We start from the raw sequence: 20,014 nt of genomic DNA, 5'->3' as shown, positions 1-20,014 counted from the left end.
GTTAGCTAGAGGCAAACAGAAATTCCTTTAAGAGAAGGCTTCCTAATTCACCATTATCACCAAACTATGGCTCTTTTAAGAGCCAGCTACTTGTTTTATGCTGGTACTGTTATGGAGCACTTACATGAGGTCTGTGAGCAGCATGTTATAAATTGTTTAATGGAAACATAGACCCGCTACCTCCCTAGAGCAGGGACAGTGAGCATGGCTCACAGAGGCAGTGAAATTGCCTCTGCCATTTTGGACAGGGCAGAGTCAACAGGTAGGATTGTGGAATTGGTCCTAGTCATGCCCACTTAGCATTTAAAAATGAAAAAAAAAAGATGTTCCTGTTCAAAAAAATGGTTATAGATCCATAATAAACAGATTCATTTGAAAAAGACCTCTGAATGGGTCACAGTGTTGGATAAATATACATGGATTTATTAGAGAGAAGAAAGAGTACAGATAGTCATAGATTAAAGGAGTAAACATATTTAAATTTTAAAATGTAATACATTAAAAAGGAATAAGCCATGTAAAGATGGAAACTACACAGAGAGTCTAGATTTTGTTTATTATTGTGTTTTCTTTAAATTTTTTTGACTGTGAATGAACGAAGTACAGAGAGACATTTAATTTTTTGGCCTGCTAAGCTGAACCAACATATATATTTTAAATATATCTTGATTTCAAAATCTGAATCTAATTATATGTTACTTTGGAAAACAGGTTCTGTTTTTGTTTCCACAGAAGATGAGAACCTGCAAATTCTTTCCAGGCTAATGTGGTTTGATGGAACAAGATCCTCTGAAAGGTCTCCATGGACCTGAAAAATACTTCACCCAACAAACAGGAAAGAGTCTGAAGAAAACTAAACCCAAATTTTCAAAATTATTGGTTATAAATGTTTTTTTTATTTAAAGGGGAATATGCTATAAATATGGATACTTTGCAATGGTATGGACTTTTTTCTATTGATACAAATTTAAGGTGAATTTTGTTAAACTGTGTATATGTATCTCTGCTCATTTAAGCTAATGTGTTTGTGCAGCTCATTTAAAATGTTATCTATAGCTAAGAAATACAAATTAATAGGTAGTCATTTATAATAGTCAAACTTGTAGTCATTTTGGTTAGGTTTTCTAAATATATAGAAATATATTTCAGTTAAGTAAAAAATCTTCAACACTTCAAAGACCTACATGAACATGACATTTAAAAGGTTTTAAGAATTTAGATTTGCCGGGCAGTGGTGGCGCATGCCTTTAATCCCAGCACTCGAGAGGCAGAGGCAGGTGGATCTCTGTGAGTTCGAGACCACCCTGGTCTACAGAGCTAGTTCCAGGACAGGCTCCAAAGCCACAGAGAAACCCTGTCTCAAAAAACCAAAAAAAAAAAAAAAAAAAAAAAAAAGAATTTAGACTTTTCTTGACAGTGAGACTCATCTGCTTTTGGCAGCACCAATTTCCTCAGAAGGGGTGATGGGCAATGAAGAATCTCATTATGAAATATTTCCTAAGTGTGTTAGACACTTGAACAAGAAACTGTTATTCCCTAGACTGCTTCATGGTATGCTGTATGAATTGGAAATGCAAGACCCATGGAAAAGTGACTGCTGAGCTTTACAAAAGATGGGATGGTTCTTCAGATTCCTGCTTCACAGAAGAAACTGCCATTCATTCTATAGGAAACAGAAGAAAGCATCTAATGAACTTTGCCATCACAAGGCAGAACAGATCATCAAATTTCCTGCTTCATGGAAAAGTCTGCTGGATACTATGTGCTTATAAGCTGATGATGGATGCCCCAACATTAAAAAAGAACTTTGGGTGACTGTTGGGAAGGAGATATCTCTGTCAATTCTGTAGTGTTGGAAGTGGATTAAAATGCACTTCCTGTTTACTTAGGTAATGTTATATCCTTCTGGAGTCTTTGAGGAGTTTAAGACAGTTATATTTATTGTTTTCTTTGGTTATGAAAATTAGATATAAAACTTTAGATATAAAAATTAGATATAAAACTTTAGACTCGTCTATTTCCAATATCCAGGAGGATAAATATATGTTTTTCAAGATCGCTGGGCAAAAGTTGGGAGCACAGGGGTGGGGGTGGGTTGGGGGGAAGGGGAGATGGGGAGAGAGAAGGGAGAAGGAGAGGATTGGGGAGATCTTGGGGGAATGGGATCGTTGAGATGGAGGAAGGTTTATATGGGAGCAGGGAAGAAGATATGTTAATTAAGGGAGTCATTTCAGGGTTGGCAGAAGACTTGGCTCTAGAGGGGTTCCCAGGTGTCCAAGGGGATGTCCCCAGCTAGTTCCTTGGGCAGCAGAGGAGAGGGTGACTGAACTGGCCTTCTCCCATAGCCACACTGATTAATACCTTGTATGTCACCATAGAACCTTCATCTGGTGATGAATGGAGAAAGAGACAGAGACCCACACTGGAGCACTGGACTGAGCTCCCAAGGTCCAGATGAAGAGCAAAAGGAGGGAGAACATGAGCAAGGATGTCAGGACTGTGAGGGGTGCATCTACCCACATGGATGGTGGGATTGATCTAACAGGAGCTCACCCAGGCCAGCTGGACTGGGACTGAATGAGCATGTGATCAAACCGGACTCTCTGAATGTGTCTGGCGATGAGGATGGACAGAGAAGCCAATGATAATGACACTGGGTTTTGATCCTACTTTATGTACTGGCTTTTTGGGAGCCAAGTCTGTTTGGATGCACACTTTCCTTGACCTGAATGGAGGGGAAAGGGCCTTGGACTTCCCAAGGGCAGGGCATCCTGACTTCTCTTAGGACTGGAGAGGGAGGGGGAGGGGAGGAGGAAGAAAATGGGAGGATGGGAGGAGGTGGAAATTTTTAATAAATAAATAAATTATAAAAACTTTAGACCCATAAAGATAGGATAGATGATACTTTGCTTAATTTTCCAATTGTAAATAAACTTATAATTTTTAACTATAATTCTTGCTTGATAATTGTTTTGCATATGTAATTGTATTACGTAAAAATTCAAGCCTTTCTTTTTAATTAGACAGAAAAGGGAAGATGATGTGGGATGCCCTTCTTTATATGTGCTGCTTTTATTGGTTAATGAATAAAGCAGCTTTGGCCTATGGCAGGAGTGAATATAGCCAGGCTAGAAGAGATATATAGAGAGAGAGTAGGTGGAATCAAGGAGATGCTATGTAGCTGACAAAGCAGGAAGATGCCTGGAACCCTTCCAATAAGTCACAGCTGTTGTTGGAAGCTGCTTGTTTATTTCCTGGCTCCCAGACTTCCAAAATAATCACAATACTATCTAGCCAATAGATTAAGAATATTTCTAGCTTGCTTTTATATCCTATACTAAACCATCTCCATTGATCTATGCATTGTCATGTAGCTGTGGCTTACCAGATAAATTTCTGTCTGGCTTCTGTCTCTGCCAGGGCTACATGACATCTCCTGACTCCACTTTCTTTCTCTCAGCATTCATAGTTTTCCCCACCGACCTTTAATCTGCTCTGTGCAGATCTAAGACAGTTTTTTTTTATTATTAACCAATGATATTCCAGAATACAGTGGGGAATCCCATATCACACAGCCTAATAGCAACACACAGATTAATAAAATAGGTTAATTTATGATTAAACAGCTATCTAGAAATACACTTGAGTCATTGGCCAAACAGTGTTGTAATCAATATAGTTCCTGTGTGATTATTCGGGTCTGGGTGGCTGGGAAATGAATGAGTAGTCTCTGCTTCAGTCTTTGAATATCTTTGTAACATAATCCATCCCTTCATATAAGCAAATAGCAAACCTATTAACTTGAACCTAAATAGTAAAACTTACTAACATTAAACTTCCTTAAAACTTCTTAACCTGAACATTTTAAACTTTAAAAAAATCTAAGATCATATATAATTACAAAATATCTCTTTTTCACCTCTTCACTTTAAATCATTCAATATATTTCTTCTTGATCTCTTTCAAATTTATGGCTTATTCTTGTATTCTTATTAATGTATATATGTATAGATATAAATGAAGGTGTAGGTATAGGTAAATACATATATATTTGTAAATACAATCTGCTCAGTCTGTGAACTGAGATGTGCAATTTGGTGTTGGATAACCAATTGGTGTGATCTTTCCTGGAGAAGACTCTTTCGACTTTTTGGCATTCCTTGGTTGTATGTAATTCTTTGTTATGGTTGAGGCCTCATGAGCTCATCAATTCCCAGTTAACATTATCATGTTATTTAATTCATCCTTATTTAGCATTTATAGAGGCAGTAATGTTGATGAGGCTTAACGTTTTGTGATGCTATTTGTTTTCCACTATGAACTCATCACATACTACTCGGTTGATATTATTTAAATACCTCATTTTATTGTATTTCAAGCATTCAATCAATTAGTAGCTCATATACATGATACTTGTATTTATATAAAAGTGTAAGAGGATTGTAAAATTTCAGATTGAATTATTCCTTTTGAAATTAAAAGCATTCATAATTACTTTATCCAAAATATAAACATCTCACATTCTCTTTTTGTTTTTTCTGAGAGTTTCTACTTTCTTTTAGGACATCATATTTTCATGACTTTAGGCTTGAGACATTGTTAACTTTACTGACCCAGACTCATGTGCTCCCCAGTTACACATCCAGTAAATATATCACCAATATAATTTGCAAATTTCTAATTTTCGTATAATTGCTTTTCCCTTTCTTTACCCACATCCTAATATGAGTCCCAACTACTTCTCAGTTAAACTAACTGGCCTTTTGAAATGAGTAGGTCTGCTACTCTACTTAGCCAGCATACTGCTAATAGTTGAAGTGACATACAAGAAATGTGTACCTTTTCCTGCCTCAGTTCTCCTTGTCGTAGTTGGTAATCATTTTAGAAGCTTTCAGTCAGTTCAACTGTGTATGTGATATTCTCCTAATTTCATACATGATTCTCAATTTTGCTTTCGATATTGGTTCTCCACCATTCTTAGACTTTAAACTGTTAGTACAAAATGATATCTATTGGATTGTCAATTTACTGGAAAACCAGGTTTACTTTTTTCACTCACCTTGATATCAATCATCTTGACAATCCATTTATGCCCCGTGGAATCACATGGAGTTTTGTTAGAATTGTGCCCTGTCCTTTGTCTTTTCTCTATTGGGTAACTCCCACTGTCCTATTCTTAGCTTCCATTTCTTCCTGATGATATACTATACTACACCAATAAAGTGATTAGCAAAGTCTTTGAGGTCAACCTCACAATGTTTAGTCACACCTCCTAGTTTCAAATCCTTGCAACATCTCAGACATTATAGATCCAAGTTACTAGGTTCCTTTCCTTTCAGCATCCATGTATTAAAATGCATGTAACAATTCCACCATCGTGAATACTCCGAGCTAAATCTTCTTGAGCCCTCTTTGTTAAAATATACTAGTTGCTATTTTTCCAGTACTTTATTTTGGATAAAAAGTCAGATGGTAGCTTAAGAACAAAATGCACAGAACACTTTCATCTCTGCCTGAAACTGCAGCAAATTGTTCTGCCATCTCTTTAAACCCAATCTCAAAATCCTCTTTTTATTCTGAGTTGATGTTCCAATTTGCTGGAAGTTTTTGCATAATGACTTATCACTGTCCAGCAGTTTGTTAGTCTTTCTGATAGGATAGGTTATAATTGCATATCTGTGTATTCACCTAAGTGCAAAACAATAGAAATATAAAAATTTTCATACAAAGGTTTCTAGTTTTTCAATTCAAGCGCTTTATTTCCTTTACTACAAAGTTGGCTTAAAACAAAGTATAAATGCATATTAATTTTCAAGCTGACTTAATCAAATGCTTACTAGCCAATGTCTATTTGTAAATATGAAAACTTGCAGCCTTCATATTTTCTGATATATATGTGCATCATCAAAAATCTTAATAAATTTTATGATGGAATGCAGTACATTTTGCAATTCTAGGATCAAAAGACAAAACAAAACAAAAATCTTGGAATAATGGAATTTCTATAAGTATTTATCATAGACTATCTATAAGGTAAGTGTATTTATCAATGAAGTTGGTGATTAACTTACCCATTTATTTAATCCAAAATATTATTTTGGATTATCTAACCACACTGATAGGATATATCGAATTTTACATCTTCTTATAAAAATAATGCATGAAGAAATCTATTAATCTTGAATGGGGTCCTTTCAGCTAAAACTGCGTTTCCTCACAGGTGTATCGGATAAATACTAGAATGGCTACTAACTCTGGATTGAAGATGAATTTTGAAATTGTAGCAAAATTTGCCTCATTTTGTATTAAGGTTTAAAATAAGAAACTTAAGCTTGCTGAAATTGCTTCAAAATCTTATCTTCCATTTCTGTGGATTCACTTGTCTGAGACTCATTTTTCTACTAACACTGCTATTAATGTAAGACATAGAAATAGTTCAGCTCAAACCTTATTTACTGTCACAAAACTAGTGTCAATCCATAAAGATTAGATCAATTAATAGGCAAGAAATACATACTTAAGTCACATTAAAATTAAACCATTGAATTATGAATAATTTCAATCTCATAAACTCATTGTTATTTGTAATTACAAAATAACGAAAGACTATTTTTTTCCTGTATTAACTTAATTTAGGAGGTTTTTATTTGTCTATCTAGTAATTCATCTAAGTTACAGTTTTGGATGTACATTAGGTTTCACTGAACAATGGCCCACAGAGTTTTGTAAAATCTTCATGAATGAGATTATTGTGTCTTAGTCATTATCACAGATCTACAGCTTAGCCTCTACTCAGATAAGGGCAAAAAAGTAAAAACATTCCATTACACAACATCTGGAGTATAAATCATACACATCATTTCATGTGCAATGGAGAATAAATGGCTTCTTTCTTTTCTCTTTCCTGCTCAGATGCTGGATTGAGCTAAGGAGAACTAGATTTAGGGCTGCTTGGCTTGTCTATGATTGTTCTTGTTTTTCTCAGTGATAAGAAGACACTTGAATTAACCTATTAGCAAAGAAATGTATGGCTCACACCCACAATAGCTTAGAGATGTGATGAAGGACTCATGCCCACCATTGTGGGAAGAAGGCTGACCTTCTTCCTCCTCCCACTCGGATGACCTGTAAAAAGATGCCCCTTTCCTTACAGCATCCTCCATGTTTAAGCCTCTAATCTCAGCCTATGCTACTTCTTTTCTTGGTAAAGAATTTGAAGGCTTCCTATCTGGTTATAAAGAATTCAGTGGTAGGTCGGTGGGAAACGTGCAAATAAATGTTAAGAAAAATCTTATTCTATGAACATATGAGGAAGCGTGATATATGTAGAGAGCTACAGCTGTATTGATTTATTATTGTTATTATGTATTTGCTAAAATGTGTAAAAAAGAAAAATAAGAATGGCAAACATTTTGGGGACTATTCATTGCAAGAACAGTGTTTGCTCTCATCCTGCCTTTTACTCCTTCTCATAAATACTCTTCAATCCAAATATTACCAAATACAGGGAGTTGTTCAGAAGATCAAGAAAAAAGAAATTAAAATGTTAATAAATTTATTATTCCAATGCTTTTTTTTTCTGCTACTTCCTTAATCTGTTGTCTTCGGGGTCATAAAGTAAACTGCTTCTCTTAAGTTTCCTTGTTGTTTTACCTATTTTCCCTTTCTTTTGGTTATTTTGATTAAGAAGATGACCAAAGGCAATTCAGGGAGGAATGTTTATTTTATCTTACTCTTCCAGATCACAACTATTGAGGGAAGTTAGGGCAGGAACTCAAGGCAGGGACATTGGAGCAGTAGTACAACAAGTGGCCCCCTCTTTGCAATGGAGAAATAACTACAGAAGAGTATGGCTGAGTGGCTCCCTCTTTCCGACTCATTCTCAGCCAACTTTCCTACATATCCCAGGTACACCATCCCAGGAAAGGCACCACATGTAGTGGGCTGGGCCTTCCCACATCAGTCAACAGTCGAAGCAAATCTACAAATCCATGGCCACAGCCAATCTGATTTGAGGAACATTTCAAGTAAAATTTCATCTTTTTCTCCAGTGATTCTTGATAGTGTCAAGTTGACAATTAACTACCTAGAACATTTGCCAATGCTGTTGATCCAGATCATACTTGTTTATGCTTATAGTCTTTAATTACATCACTCTCTAGATTCTTATCATCACGTCTTATTATACAATTCTCTTTGTATGTTTAATACATTCAGATGTCCAACAGTCACAACTGCCTTCTTTTCTTAGGCCCACATCTTTCCTGGATCTATCTTTTCAGGCATTTAAGCCAAGGCCTTTAAAATCTCATATGCTCCCTCCTCCATTCTTTAACTCATCTTTTTTTTTTTTAAAAATCAGATAATGAAATCTGCACAGATTTGAAGTAGATTCAATCTACTTTCACAAAAACAGGAAATTCGATCAGTTCTCAACAACTTCCTCATTGTGTCTGAAACAACTATGTTTCCAACATTTGTGTGTGTTTATGTGAATGTGCATCTGTGTGCATGTGAGTCAGCTTGTGTGTGTGAGTCTGCACGTGACTGTGTATATGTGTGTGTGTGGAGAGAGAGAGAGAGAGAGAGAGAGAGAGAGAGAGAGAGAGAGTCTCCTTGCTTCTCATCTTTATTTCTCCAATGCTCACTCTGTGAAAGTCAGAACGGTACTATGACAATATTTAAAAGATCTTCTCACTTCTTGTCTTACAACCTCCAACAATTCTGTGTCTTAATTTAAAAAGGCAGAATTCTTCAAAGGTATCAAAGCCCCATCTGCAGTCAATTCTGAAGCATTCCCTGCCTTTGCTCCTTCTTGTGCACTTAGATACAGACAGAGTGGCTGAACTCTTCTGCCAACATGATTAGACAGTGTCCATTTCAGAAAGCTTGCCTTTTTGGCTCACAAACAGTCACAGCAATAGTCCATGTAGCAAGTGTGGTGCTTCAGACCTAAAATCCCCACATTTGTGAAATGGAGGTGGACAGAACAAGAATTCAAGGCATTTTTAGTTATTCGGCATTCTTGAGTCTATTCTAGACTATGTGTGACCTCATCTCAAAACATAATCAAAAATAACAAAATACAAAACTAAAATAAAAATAAAAGCCCAAGAATGAACCAAAAAAACAGAAATAATGTCAAACAGAAAGCTGAGGGAAAAAAAATGTTCATTGAATCTCACTGTGTGTCCTTTCTTGAATAAAGGAAAGAGCCTATTGCAGAAGCTACAAAAGTTCAATACATTATGTCTAGCTAACTGTCTTCCTAAACCAACATCAAGCATTCTGATACTCAGAAAGCAGGAAGAAGGAGACTCAAAGAAATCATCACCCCCTGCTAATGGCCCAGTTCCACTTCAGTTCACACAGTACTCAACAACAAAAGGACATACAACATCAGGAGATTTAGTTCTTACAAACACAAATGTTTTGAGATTAACATAGTATTTCTTCCTATGATTTACCCTAAAACTTCTAGAAATATTTTATTATTACATCCAAGGATCATGTTATAGCACTTTCTGGGAATACAGAAATAAATTAATAAAAGCAGAGTACATATACTACTCTATAATCCTCATGTTAAAAATTAAAATACATTAAAATATTTATTCAGAGATATTATAAATTGTTATATTGTATAAATATTGAAAAATATTTTGTCAAGGCAACAGGAGAGAAAGCACTTGGAATTTATTAATTTAATTTTTTTAAAAATAAAAACGAGGTGAATAAATTGGAAACCAATAGCCACATTCACAAATATGTAACCATAACAAAATTATAGCTTCATATATTTATAAATACATTTAAAATAACCAGTAACTGCATGTATCCTGTATCTCTCTTATTTCCATTTATTTTGTGTTCTCAAGCCAACATTTCTCAGTTCATACATGAGAAACTCAATGAGTTTCACAAGAGCTGTAGTAATTTAAAGGGATATTTAAGAAATAATATTTAAATACATAATTTTTGTGTACTTTGTGTTATTTTCATAAAGAATCTACCTTATCAATAAAAGGTTATCCTGCATACTTTTTACAAATATAACTATCCAATGGGACATCAATTGAATAACAGAGAATATAAATTGTTTTTATTGCCTGGGTCAATAACCACATACTTCTGCTTAATGCATAAAATCAACCAGGTAAATACAAATCTATCCTTGGAATTTTGGAAATAATAATAAAAATTGCATAAAATTGCCTTTATTGGAATTGTAAAATCTATAAAATTTCAATCTACATAATTTTTTAAAATTAGAGTAATTTCTATAATATAAATGAATCATAGCTAGACAAATCTCCAAAATATGCCTTATTAATTCTCATTTACCTATTATAAAATTCTCCTTAAGTTTTGGTCATTAAGAAAATCAGAGTGAAACAAAGCACTAGAAACTAACAGCTTAAACCTTAGTATGTTTTATCTAAAAAAATTACATAAGTATAAATCTTGCAGTTTTAAACAATAGAATTTATTCATAATTCTTTAGTGTTTCTAGTAATGTTAAAGTTCCATTTCTGTACAGAGAATTACATTAACAATGTTATTGTGAAACCTTTCTCAAAGCATTAGATTTTCTTAACTTCCCACTCTGTAATGAATCTGAACAAAGGGCTTCTCTATACAAATAAAATGCTATTATACCACTATGCAAACTGATTACTCTGTAGTCATCCTTACTCTTTATACTGGAAGTGCTGTATATGATTAGCTTACAGATCAAATGGCAAATAATTCTTTCCCATCAAACATCAATGTTAAACTATGTATATTTCAAGACTATTTTCCTATAATCAGGAAGAAAATTTTCATTAGGAACTTGATGAACATAAATCTCCTATAAAAAGTTTACTATACAATCACTAAAATTATAGTTACATACTTTAATATTACATGGCCTTAATAATTTTTATAGCTGCTATCCACTTCACTATTTTTAAAAGATGAATATGACAATTTAATACTTAAGGACAAACACACACACACATACACACATACACACACGGCACTTTGGACTACACAACCTCCAACAAGATGACAGCTACAAAACACATCCCAGTAATGAGGTATCAAGCATCCAAATGAACTTATGAAGCCATTCTCATTGAAACCATCTCAAGGCTCTAATATTTGGTTTATTTACAGAGAATATTAATTTGTAAATAAAACATTTTGAAAGATATTACAGAATTTTTCAATATAAAAAATAGCAGTTATAAAATGTTAAGTATATAAAAGTCTGAGGAATTCTGAAATGTCCCCAAATGGAAGCATTCAGTTATGTGCATGTAATATCAAATTTCCAGTGTTGATGTTCTTATAGCTTAGCAGTCACAAGAATGTTCATATGTTTTCTGTGAATGTTTCACTCAAGCCACACAATCTAAAAGAAGGAGAGGCAATAATTACATACTGTACCATTGAACGATTTCCATGTATTTAATGGAAATGGTGTCACCACAAACAGAAATGGGAGCTTAACTTCTACATCACAATTCTGGAGAATGGCATTTCATCAAATTAATTTTTTAGAATGTAATTTTGTTACGGCAACTTGTTGCTCCCTGTAAAGAAGCAGTGTAGTTGAAGGCAGTTGTGAGCAAAGGGCAATCCAATGTTATATTGGATTTATTTATTTATTTATTTAATTTTTTTGTTGAGAAAAGGAAAAAAAAAAAAGTATCCGCCTCCTCCCAGCCTCCTATTGTTATATTGGATTTATTTGCATTATGTATTAGGCATCTTACTTTCTGTAAATCCCCCTTCCTGTCCTTTGCTTTGGGGAATCCCGTATTTAGGAATCCTTGACATACAGATTACATTTGTGTGCATCTAGGAAAGACACTGGTAGATCAGAGTCAGAAGAGCAGGAGATACAACTCGCATCTTTCCACTCTGGTGCCTGAAGTAGGTCCTTTTGCTTCTGTTTTAGGCCACAGGGAGAAGCATTTCCGACTGTAGCTAAACCCTGGTGTTTTTTCCTCTTTGACAATGGCCTTGAGCAGTTTGTCTCTCTATATATAATTTGTGCATTCTATTTAACTCAAAATTAATACTATTTTCCAAATGTAAACCCGATTCCTTTTGATTAATATCTATGTTTTTGCTACAAGATTTTCTAATTAGTGCAAAGTTATTGTGGTGTGGTAGGTTTGAGGAGGGGGGTGCACTGAAGAGATCAACTACAAAGAAGGTGTCTTTGCAGTAGTGTCCTACAATAAATTACTGTTTCTGCCAGAAAAAAAATACAAACAAACAAACAAACAAAAAAATAAAACGATCAAGACTAAATGAAGGCAACAAAAGGAAGCCTTTTTTGACAACCTCATATCATGCATACTAGACAAGAGAAATTAAAGACTTGTCATTTCACAAAGTAACCTACATAAGGTTACTATTTACAGTCTTCAAATACTCAAGAGTCTTTTTTATGCAGAACATGGAAATGCCTTCTGAACCCACGGTTGAAGACTGTGATTGAGGTGAGAAATGCTAACTATATTGAAGCCTATTTAACAATTACACAAGAATTAGGTAAATACAAGAGAACAAAAGTAACTGTGTATTACTGTGAACGAAGAAAATACCTGGTATTTTTGAGGAAATCAAGAGGAAATTTAATACTCTCCACCTCGATACCTGCTTTGCTTTCCGCTCATCTTTAATATTTTAAAGCTTGTCACATTGATTGATACCAGGTGCACAGATAGACACTGTGAAGTGCCATTGACTGGTATGGAGCCATGAGAAGCTTACCTTCATTTAAAATTCACCTCATATTTCTTCTCCTTATCATTTTTGTTTTAGGGAACTTAATTCATGTTCTTCCTTTTGCATTGTTCTCAATATGAATGTAAAATCATCAACAGAATAATTGATTAATTAGCACAGTGACTTGGTATTTTTTGAGGGGGTGGATTTTTATTTCCACTCCTTTAGGAAACTTGTAAAAATTTTGGACCATATTCTTACATGTGTATATGTATAAAGTGTGTGCCCCAGTGTGTGCATGCTTATGCACATATAGGGAATTCTTTCTATGCATCACTATGAAAGAAGGACACCGTGTTTAGTGTATTCCCACATCATTGCATTTTGTTTACTGAGACACAATCTCTTCTTGAGTCCTGAGCTTGTAATTTGGCTGCTTTGTGCAGAGATCCCCTATGTCCGCCTTCCAAATCCTGGGAATAAGGGAATCCACCACACCTGCCTGGCATTTAGCAATAATGATAAAGTAAAAATGATAAAGTAAATATGATAAAGTAAAATATCAGAGTAATATAGTTTGCATTTTTATATGAAGACAAATCTAAGCACACAGAGTTGTAGCTGTGGGATGTGTACACTATATACTCCTAGAGATGTTTGCTAAATATTTGACAATAGGAACGAATTGAAGTGTTCTTTTCTGAGAATTAAGTGATCAGCTTTTGCTACTTCAATTGTTTTATACATTGCCTGCTGAGGAACAGACACTATGATCTAATTGATTTTTTAAAATTTCTATTGCCAAATACCAAAGAACATTTCAGTGGAGTGAAAATGACCTCTGTCTCGTCTTTATGTTCCTGACAATTCTGACTGCTTCCCAACCATTCAGATCAGTTTAGATGAGCTCTGTGATTACTGAAAGAACAGAGTCCTAACAAGTGAACACTCTCTGGGCCACATGTGCCAATGTTTTCTCTATCCCTTGTGGACCCTGGCATGGCCTTCCTGATTTGATTTTTCATTTTTATCTTCAGTGTTCTTAAGTATGAAAGAAAATGATTTCTCCATAAGCTCTTCAGAAAGGAGTTGGATTGTAATTGAAATTCTCCCTCAAAGTTTAATGACTTATCTTTGGGTATGTTCCAAGCAGTTAGGAACCTGTTAAAACTACACTTCCAATCTGACATCAGATCACCTTTGGAGAGGTGTCCATCAACAGCTCCTATTAGTCTACAGCAGTGTAAAAGTCATATCTGACTCAAGGCTTATTTCAACCGCAATTGTTTACTTGTGTACTTTTGATATTTATATTGTGATAGCCACGCGATTCTTCCTTGCCAGCTTCTTAGTCTACTACCTGTGTCTATAATTCAGCAAGGTGGCTATGCAAGGTAGAGAACAAATATACTTCCAGGAAAATGTTTCCAAAGAACAACTGTCAGCTGAGTAGCAGCATTTCATATGTGACTAGTATTTTTAAACAGGAGAAGTATAAGTATCTATTTATTTTAAAAGTCTAAGTACTGATATTGTCATGTAGCTTCTGAATTGTCCAGCTTAGGTGTAAGATATATTCCTTATTGTGTATTTGCTCATTTTAGTATTGTTGCAAAACCTCTCTCTATGTGCATTTTAATGGTGTTAAAGGAATATCTTTTCTTCAAGGAAGAACTAGGTGGCAAAATAAATAAATAAATAAATAATCAGTGACAGAATGTGGGACCCAATGATGTCTATTTGCAATCCTAGTACCAGGATGAGGTGCTAGGAGTCTAAGGTCATGCTCGGCCCTTATGGGCACTGCAGATCCAACTAGGGTGTATAAGGCTTTGTCTGAAACAATGAAAGAGAAACAGATGGGTTACAAGACCTGAAGATTTTATTTCCAGATCCTCAAGTTCCTGCTAGAACCAAGATAAAGTGTCAAGATTCAAATCCCTTCACACCTCTCCTTAGCTGTAGGTTTGGGAACAACTCTCCTTGGCTCTTGGATATCTCATTTCCCTTAGTAGCTGTGGAAATTACTTACCACAATAAACATGGCAAAATGTAGGAATGATGATAATTTTTATTTAACTTTGATGAAAAGTGTGGCCAAGTAAGTTTCATGTTAACCAATACCCTCAATTTCCGCAGGTGCCTTCATAAAGATGTTTTTGGACCCACACATTTGACAGATTCCTGCTTAACACTTTTAGCTGGTTAAAACATGTCAAGTATCAGACATGCTTTCTTATAGCTCATAATTCTAAGAAAGCAAGGCTTCTCCAATAATGAGGAGAATTGACCACTACCCTGAGTTCTTCATTCAGCCCAATCAAGGACATAAAAATTTCCCTTTCTAAGTAGCTTAACTGAGTACTCAGAATGCCTCTCAGGAGTCATATTAGCAGTATGCTTGATCTATTCTCTTGAATAATTAACCCCTCTTCCCTCCAACAGACCCTCTATCTTTGTTTCTTCCCTTCCCCACTCTTCCATTTCCTCCCACCTCTTCCCCTTCCCTTCCTTTCCCCTCTTTTTCCTGTTGTAACCTTCCCTTTCTTCCTCTTTCTTTTTAATGTTTTCTGTAACCTATAAGAGCACAGAAAGCCCAATTTATGGATGCAGAACTCTTGGGAATACAGACCTGTTTAGCCCAAAGGATCCCACCTTCAGCTGTTTCTCACCATCATTTTAACATTAAAGTTTTTAGAAAATGTTAAATTTGAACAATTGAACTTGAAATATATCCTAGATGGTTTTTGTTGTGAACAAACCACTGGCAATTCAATATGCTACAGAAAAAGGAGTAGTGTTTAATTAGAACCTTTAAAACAAGGATATGCTTGAGCTTTTAGCAGTAGCAATTAACTTGTAAGAGCTGGATAATAAAGGGCACTGAAAAGAAGCATCTACAGTATCTGACACAGGGTTGGCTTCTGCATTGAGCTCGGTCACAACTTTGCGTATTTGTTGGTTCATGGTAAGTCTCAGGATTCAGAAGAATAGATAGACAAATGTAAAACAAAGAAGGTGGGAAACCTGCAATTTGAAACCTTCAAAAATACCATCATTTTCGAATTCTTTTAGTTGAGAAACATTATGCTGGATATTCGCTCATTTAAGATATCGTACAAGAACTGAATCACTGAGAGGTGAGGATAATAACCATGCTAGACTGGTACTCATAAAAGAGATTCTCTGCAAACTTCTTTCCACCATAGTATCACCTTTAGACAATGAGAGAGGTGTGGAGGACTGGGTTTTGCGATGTTACTATAAATTCTGATTGGGAAAAGGAACAGTTAAACAAATGCATACTTCAGGAATTAACAGGAGTAGATGCATTAGGTCTTTTACAAAAACTCCAAAGATGCAGGAATATATTGGTAGACAATGCAAATATACTCTGAGCTTTCCTGACTGCGTAATTAACACCCAGAGTAAGAGTTGCCCTCTTGGCAAATATTGTATTACAAGCTGCTCTGTTTATGACAGGAAATATGCATTAGCTTGAAATACTCAGAATCAATTCCAGCTTTAGATGTTCTATAAAAGATAACTTATAGAACCACAGAATGGGAGGGAAGAGCAGTTAATATTGATTTTGTCTTTGTGCCTTAGGAAGTGACCTCTTAATTCTAGATGTCAGCCATAAACACACTTTCAAAGATCTCCTGAAAAAGTATAGGATCCATTTAAACGTAGAGCTTGTTAGCATACAACACGATGAACGCACAACGATAGGGTGATCTAATGTTATTTTATCCACAGTTGTTGATTCTGACAAATTTCTCTTTGATAGTATTTTATATATTCAAAAATTACTGTCTGAGAAATGGTTAAGTTGATAAAGTAGCTTCCCTTGATAGCTTAATGACTTGAGTTTGATCCCTAGAAACCATCTAAAAAAACTGTTGTGGTGGTGCTCTTCTTCTAATCCCAGTACTGGAGAAGAAACAAGTATATGTCACCAGCTCACTGGTCTGCCAGTCTATTCAGTGAGTTCTAAGTCACTGAGAAGTCCTGTCTCAAAATAAGATGACAGTGCTCCTTAATAAGGCACTTGAAGTTTTCCTGTGGATTTTAAACATGCTTGAAGATGCATACACACACACACACACACACACACACACACACAGAGGTAAGAGTAAGCAGACAACACATAATACACCCATAGAAAATGTACTTCTAGGTAATATTGTTTAATATAAGGAAAGAACAAAGAAATAATGCTACATTAATATATTTTACTTTTGTCTAAAAATGTACACAACTATGAAATACAAAGTATGATTGTATAACAACTGGAGAAAGGCATACTGTGCAAGTAAAGAATTTCGATAACTGAAACCTCAGAAAGCAAAACTCTTATTGTCAAGGGACTAGTTTATGCAGCATTCGTCACTATTCACAGCTAGGTCCATTTGGTGGTTGTCCTGTAATGCATACCTCACAGAAAGAAGAAATTATTGTCCTCCAATGATTGGTAAAACACTAGTTTCTGTGTTGCTGTAAAGCTAATCTCTAAAGCCAGTATTGCAATATTTAAATGTTTTATTAATATAGAATACAATGGGCTCATTCATTCTTTTGGAGGCCTTGGGAGAAATTCTGAGGACCCCTGTTGGACAGGCCATTCTATTTTGAGGAATAGGCTGTGAGGGGAACAATCCCTTGGGTATCTAGCTACCTAGCCAGCACATAAATATTTTAAGCCTGACTTCCTCCACAACTAGCTAGTTTCTCAAAACAAAATTCAAAATATCCATTCATCTACCATATCATTTCTCTTTCTCTGGAGATTCTCAGATTGGGATTTTTTTGAAGAGCAATATACACTGAGTTATTTTTCTAACCTGTGCGTGAGGGTAGAGACTCTCATTTGTCTGTTCTCTAATCAATGTTATGCAGAGACCTTTATTGTGTTTAAACTTAAATATATATATATATATATATATATATATATATATATATATCCAGTGTTTCATTATTTATTTAAAAACCTGAGGAATTCATTTTTCAATTGATAACATTAAAGAGGGAAAAAGGCCACCGATATATAAATTCATGGTCAAAATGTTAATATTTAAAAATTAAGGTGATTTTAGATTGCCTTATTTTTGTCTAAAAAAGTTAAATATATAAGATGTAAAATATTTTATATGTAATACCTAAATAATATTTTCTGTTTTATAATGCAAATTTACTTATAAATGTTTCCATATTATATTACATTTCCACATTATTACATTTCATGAAAGCATTATTCATCTATTGTTATAATAGTGAAGTAAGCATTAACAATTTGATATATATTATTAGATGTTTGCTTGAGTGGTAGTATGTAGACTTCTTCACCACTAAACATTTAAACCATAATCTATGTTTTAGCTAATTAGACACCTTAATTAATTAAGGAGTCCAAATATACCTTATTCTTGGGCACACAAAAATACAGATTCTTAATGAACCTGTTTTTAATCAGTTTGTTAAACACACATATTGATGCTCAATACATAAGTCGTTTTCACAGTTTTTCCTTGCTCTTTCAATTGATGAAAAGAAATCTATAAAATAAAACTCCAACAAATAAAAGCCTCCTTTCATCACATAAAATTAAGATCATAAAAATAGCAGTATATTACTCAGTAGGTATTAAGAATTCACTCTGAAGACAAGAGAGCTCCCAAAGTGAAGGGTATAATGAGAAGATGGCTACAAGGATCGAGCAGGAAAAGCACTTTCCAATAGAATTGAAGCTGTTTATTTTATTAGAAAGTTGACACAGGTTATCTTCGTTGTTTATGACTTGCAAACTAAAGTATTTAATATTTATCATGTTTAAGTACAAGCAGCAGCAGTTTAGTAATCAAAAGGAATAATTTGAATCATCTTAGGAAAATAAATTCATTATAATTAGGGTATTTCAGAACATGTTTAAAACATTTCTGAGAAAATGTATTCACCTTTCTTGTCATCGAAGTACAGAGTCTGTTGAGCTGGATTTGACCACTGGAGGGAGGTGTTATCATTTTGATCAACTCTGCAGGTCAAAATTGCAGTTCCGCCTTCAACAACCGTTACATTTTGAGTTAGTGGAAACTGCCCTTGGCTACCTAAAAGGAGATTAAAAAGAATGTTGATTAAATGAAAGTTATAAAATGATAAACTTCCCAAGATCTACACTGAACATCAGGCTTTACTCAAAATAAGTTTTAAACCAATAACATTACACATTAAAAAGATGGAAAAGACATTTAAAATATTTAAGACCCCCCCTAGTGGTGTACCATTAAGGTTCCTTTGTATTTCCTTCTATTAGTCAGAATATGTTCCCCTCTTAGGCACACATGAAGACATATTCCAATAGTAACACAATAACCTTTATTTTCTTTTGGCCTAAAATTAGATGGAGCCATCACTGAAGGTAAGTCAGGCAATAATGTTGCATAAATTAAAGTCTTAGCAGAAGTATAGGAAACACACAAAAAAACACTTCCATGGTAGCTTTTTATAATGCAGAATAAAAACATAATATATAAAAACTAGAACATTAGGGTGAATTTATGATCAAATATATGAAAAATGAATCCCACTTCACTGGGAATCTTTATAGAACTGTTTTATGTTTTCTGAAACGCAGAATGTTGGCAAAACTATGTAATTATTCTATAAAGAATGTCCGTCCTATAGAATATTCATTGAAATAAATTTCAAAAGCCTAGTCTGGTGGCATGCTCCTGGAGTCTTAATGATTCAGGAAGCTGAAGATGCCCCTGCACTCCAGGAGTTTGAGGTTAGCCTGAAGAGCAGCAGCAAGAACAACAACTCTACACACCTCACATAAGGGTATGTGTGTATTTGGTGGTTATTCAGAAAATATTTATAACTGTATTGCTCATGTTTCCATAACTGTCTATATAATCAGAGGAATACATCTTCATAACTTCTTAAATGAATCATCAATTTGGATAGTGTCAGATATAACCACGTTTTTTATTTTTATATGCATCATTTCCATTATTAATGTAATCTATGTGATATATTTACTTAAATATACACTTCTAATAATTTAAACAAGGTTAGTGCATGCACACACATAATATATACATTCTATCTGTACATGCACAAACATAATAAATACATTTTATCTTTGTGTGATGATCTGAAGATAAACTCTTGTCAAGCCTGATAACAAACATTCACAGAGGTAGAAATAATTTACTAGAGCCAGGTTAAAATACTATTATGTGAGCAGGTTAGGTTATTAAGTCAAAATAATTTACATATTCAAGGGCAT

The 20,014-nt window shown here is 34.5% G+C and overlaps 1 protein-coding gene across 3 annotated transcripts in view; it reads right to left on the bottom strand.

Annotated features, from left to right (window-relative positions):
- Positions 1 to 20,014, bottom strand: part of Cadm2 (cell adhesion molecule 2) — a 923,258-nt gene that overhangs the window by 195,813 nt on the left and 707,431 nt on the right. For all 3 annotated transcript variants that reach the window (XM_041678464.1, XM_041678466.1, XM_041678465.1), the window contains one exon: positions 18,681 to 18,830. In XM_041678464.1, coding sequence (XP_041534398.1) covers positions 18,681 to 18,830 — 150 coding nt within the window. The remainder of the gene's footprint in view (positions 1 to 18,680; positions 18,831 to 20,014) is intronic.

The sequence above is a fragment of the Microtus oregoni genome, unplaced genomic scaffold (genome assembly GCF_018167655.1).
Source record: "Microtus oregoni isolate MIOR12 unplaced genomic scaffold, Mior012 000030F_ref0000283, whole genome shotgun sequence".
NCBI classification, from domain to species: domain Eukaryota; kingdom Metazoa; phylum Chordata; class Mammalia; order Rodentia; family Cricetidae; genus Microtus; species Microtus oregoni.
Note: the sequence above shows the minus strand (reverse complement) of the source record. Positions and strands in the feature narration are given on the sequence as shown.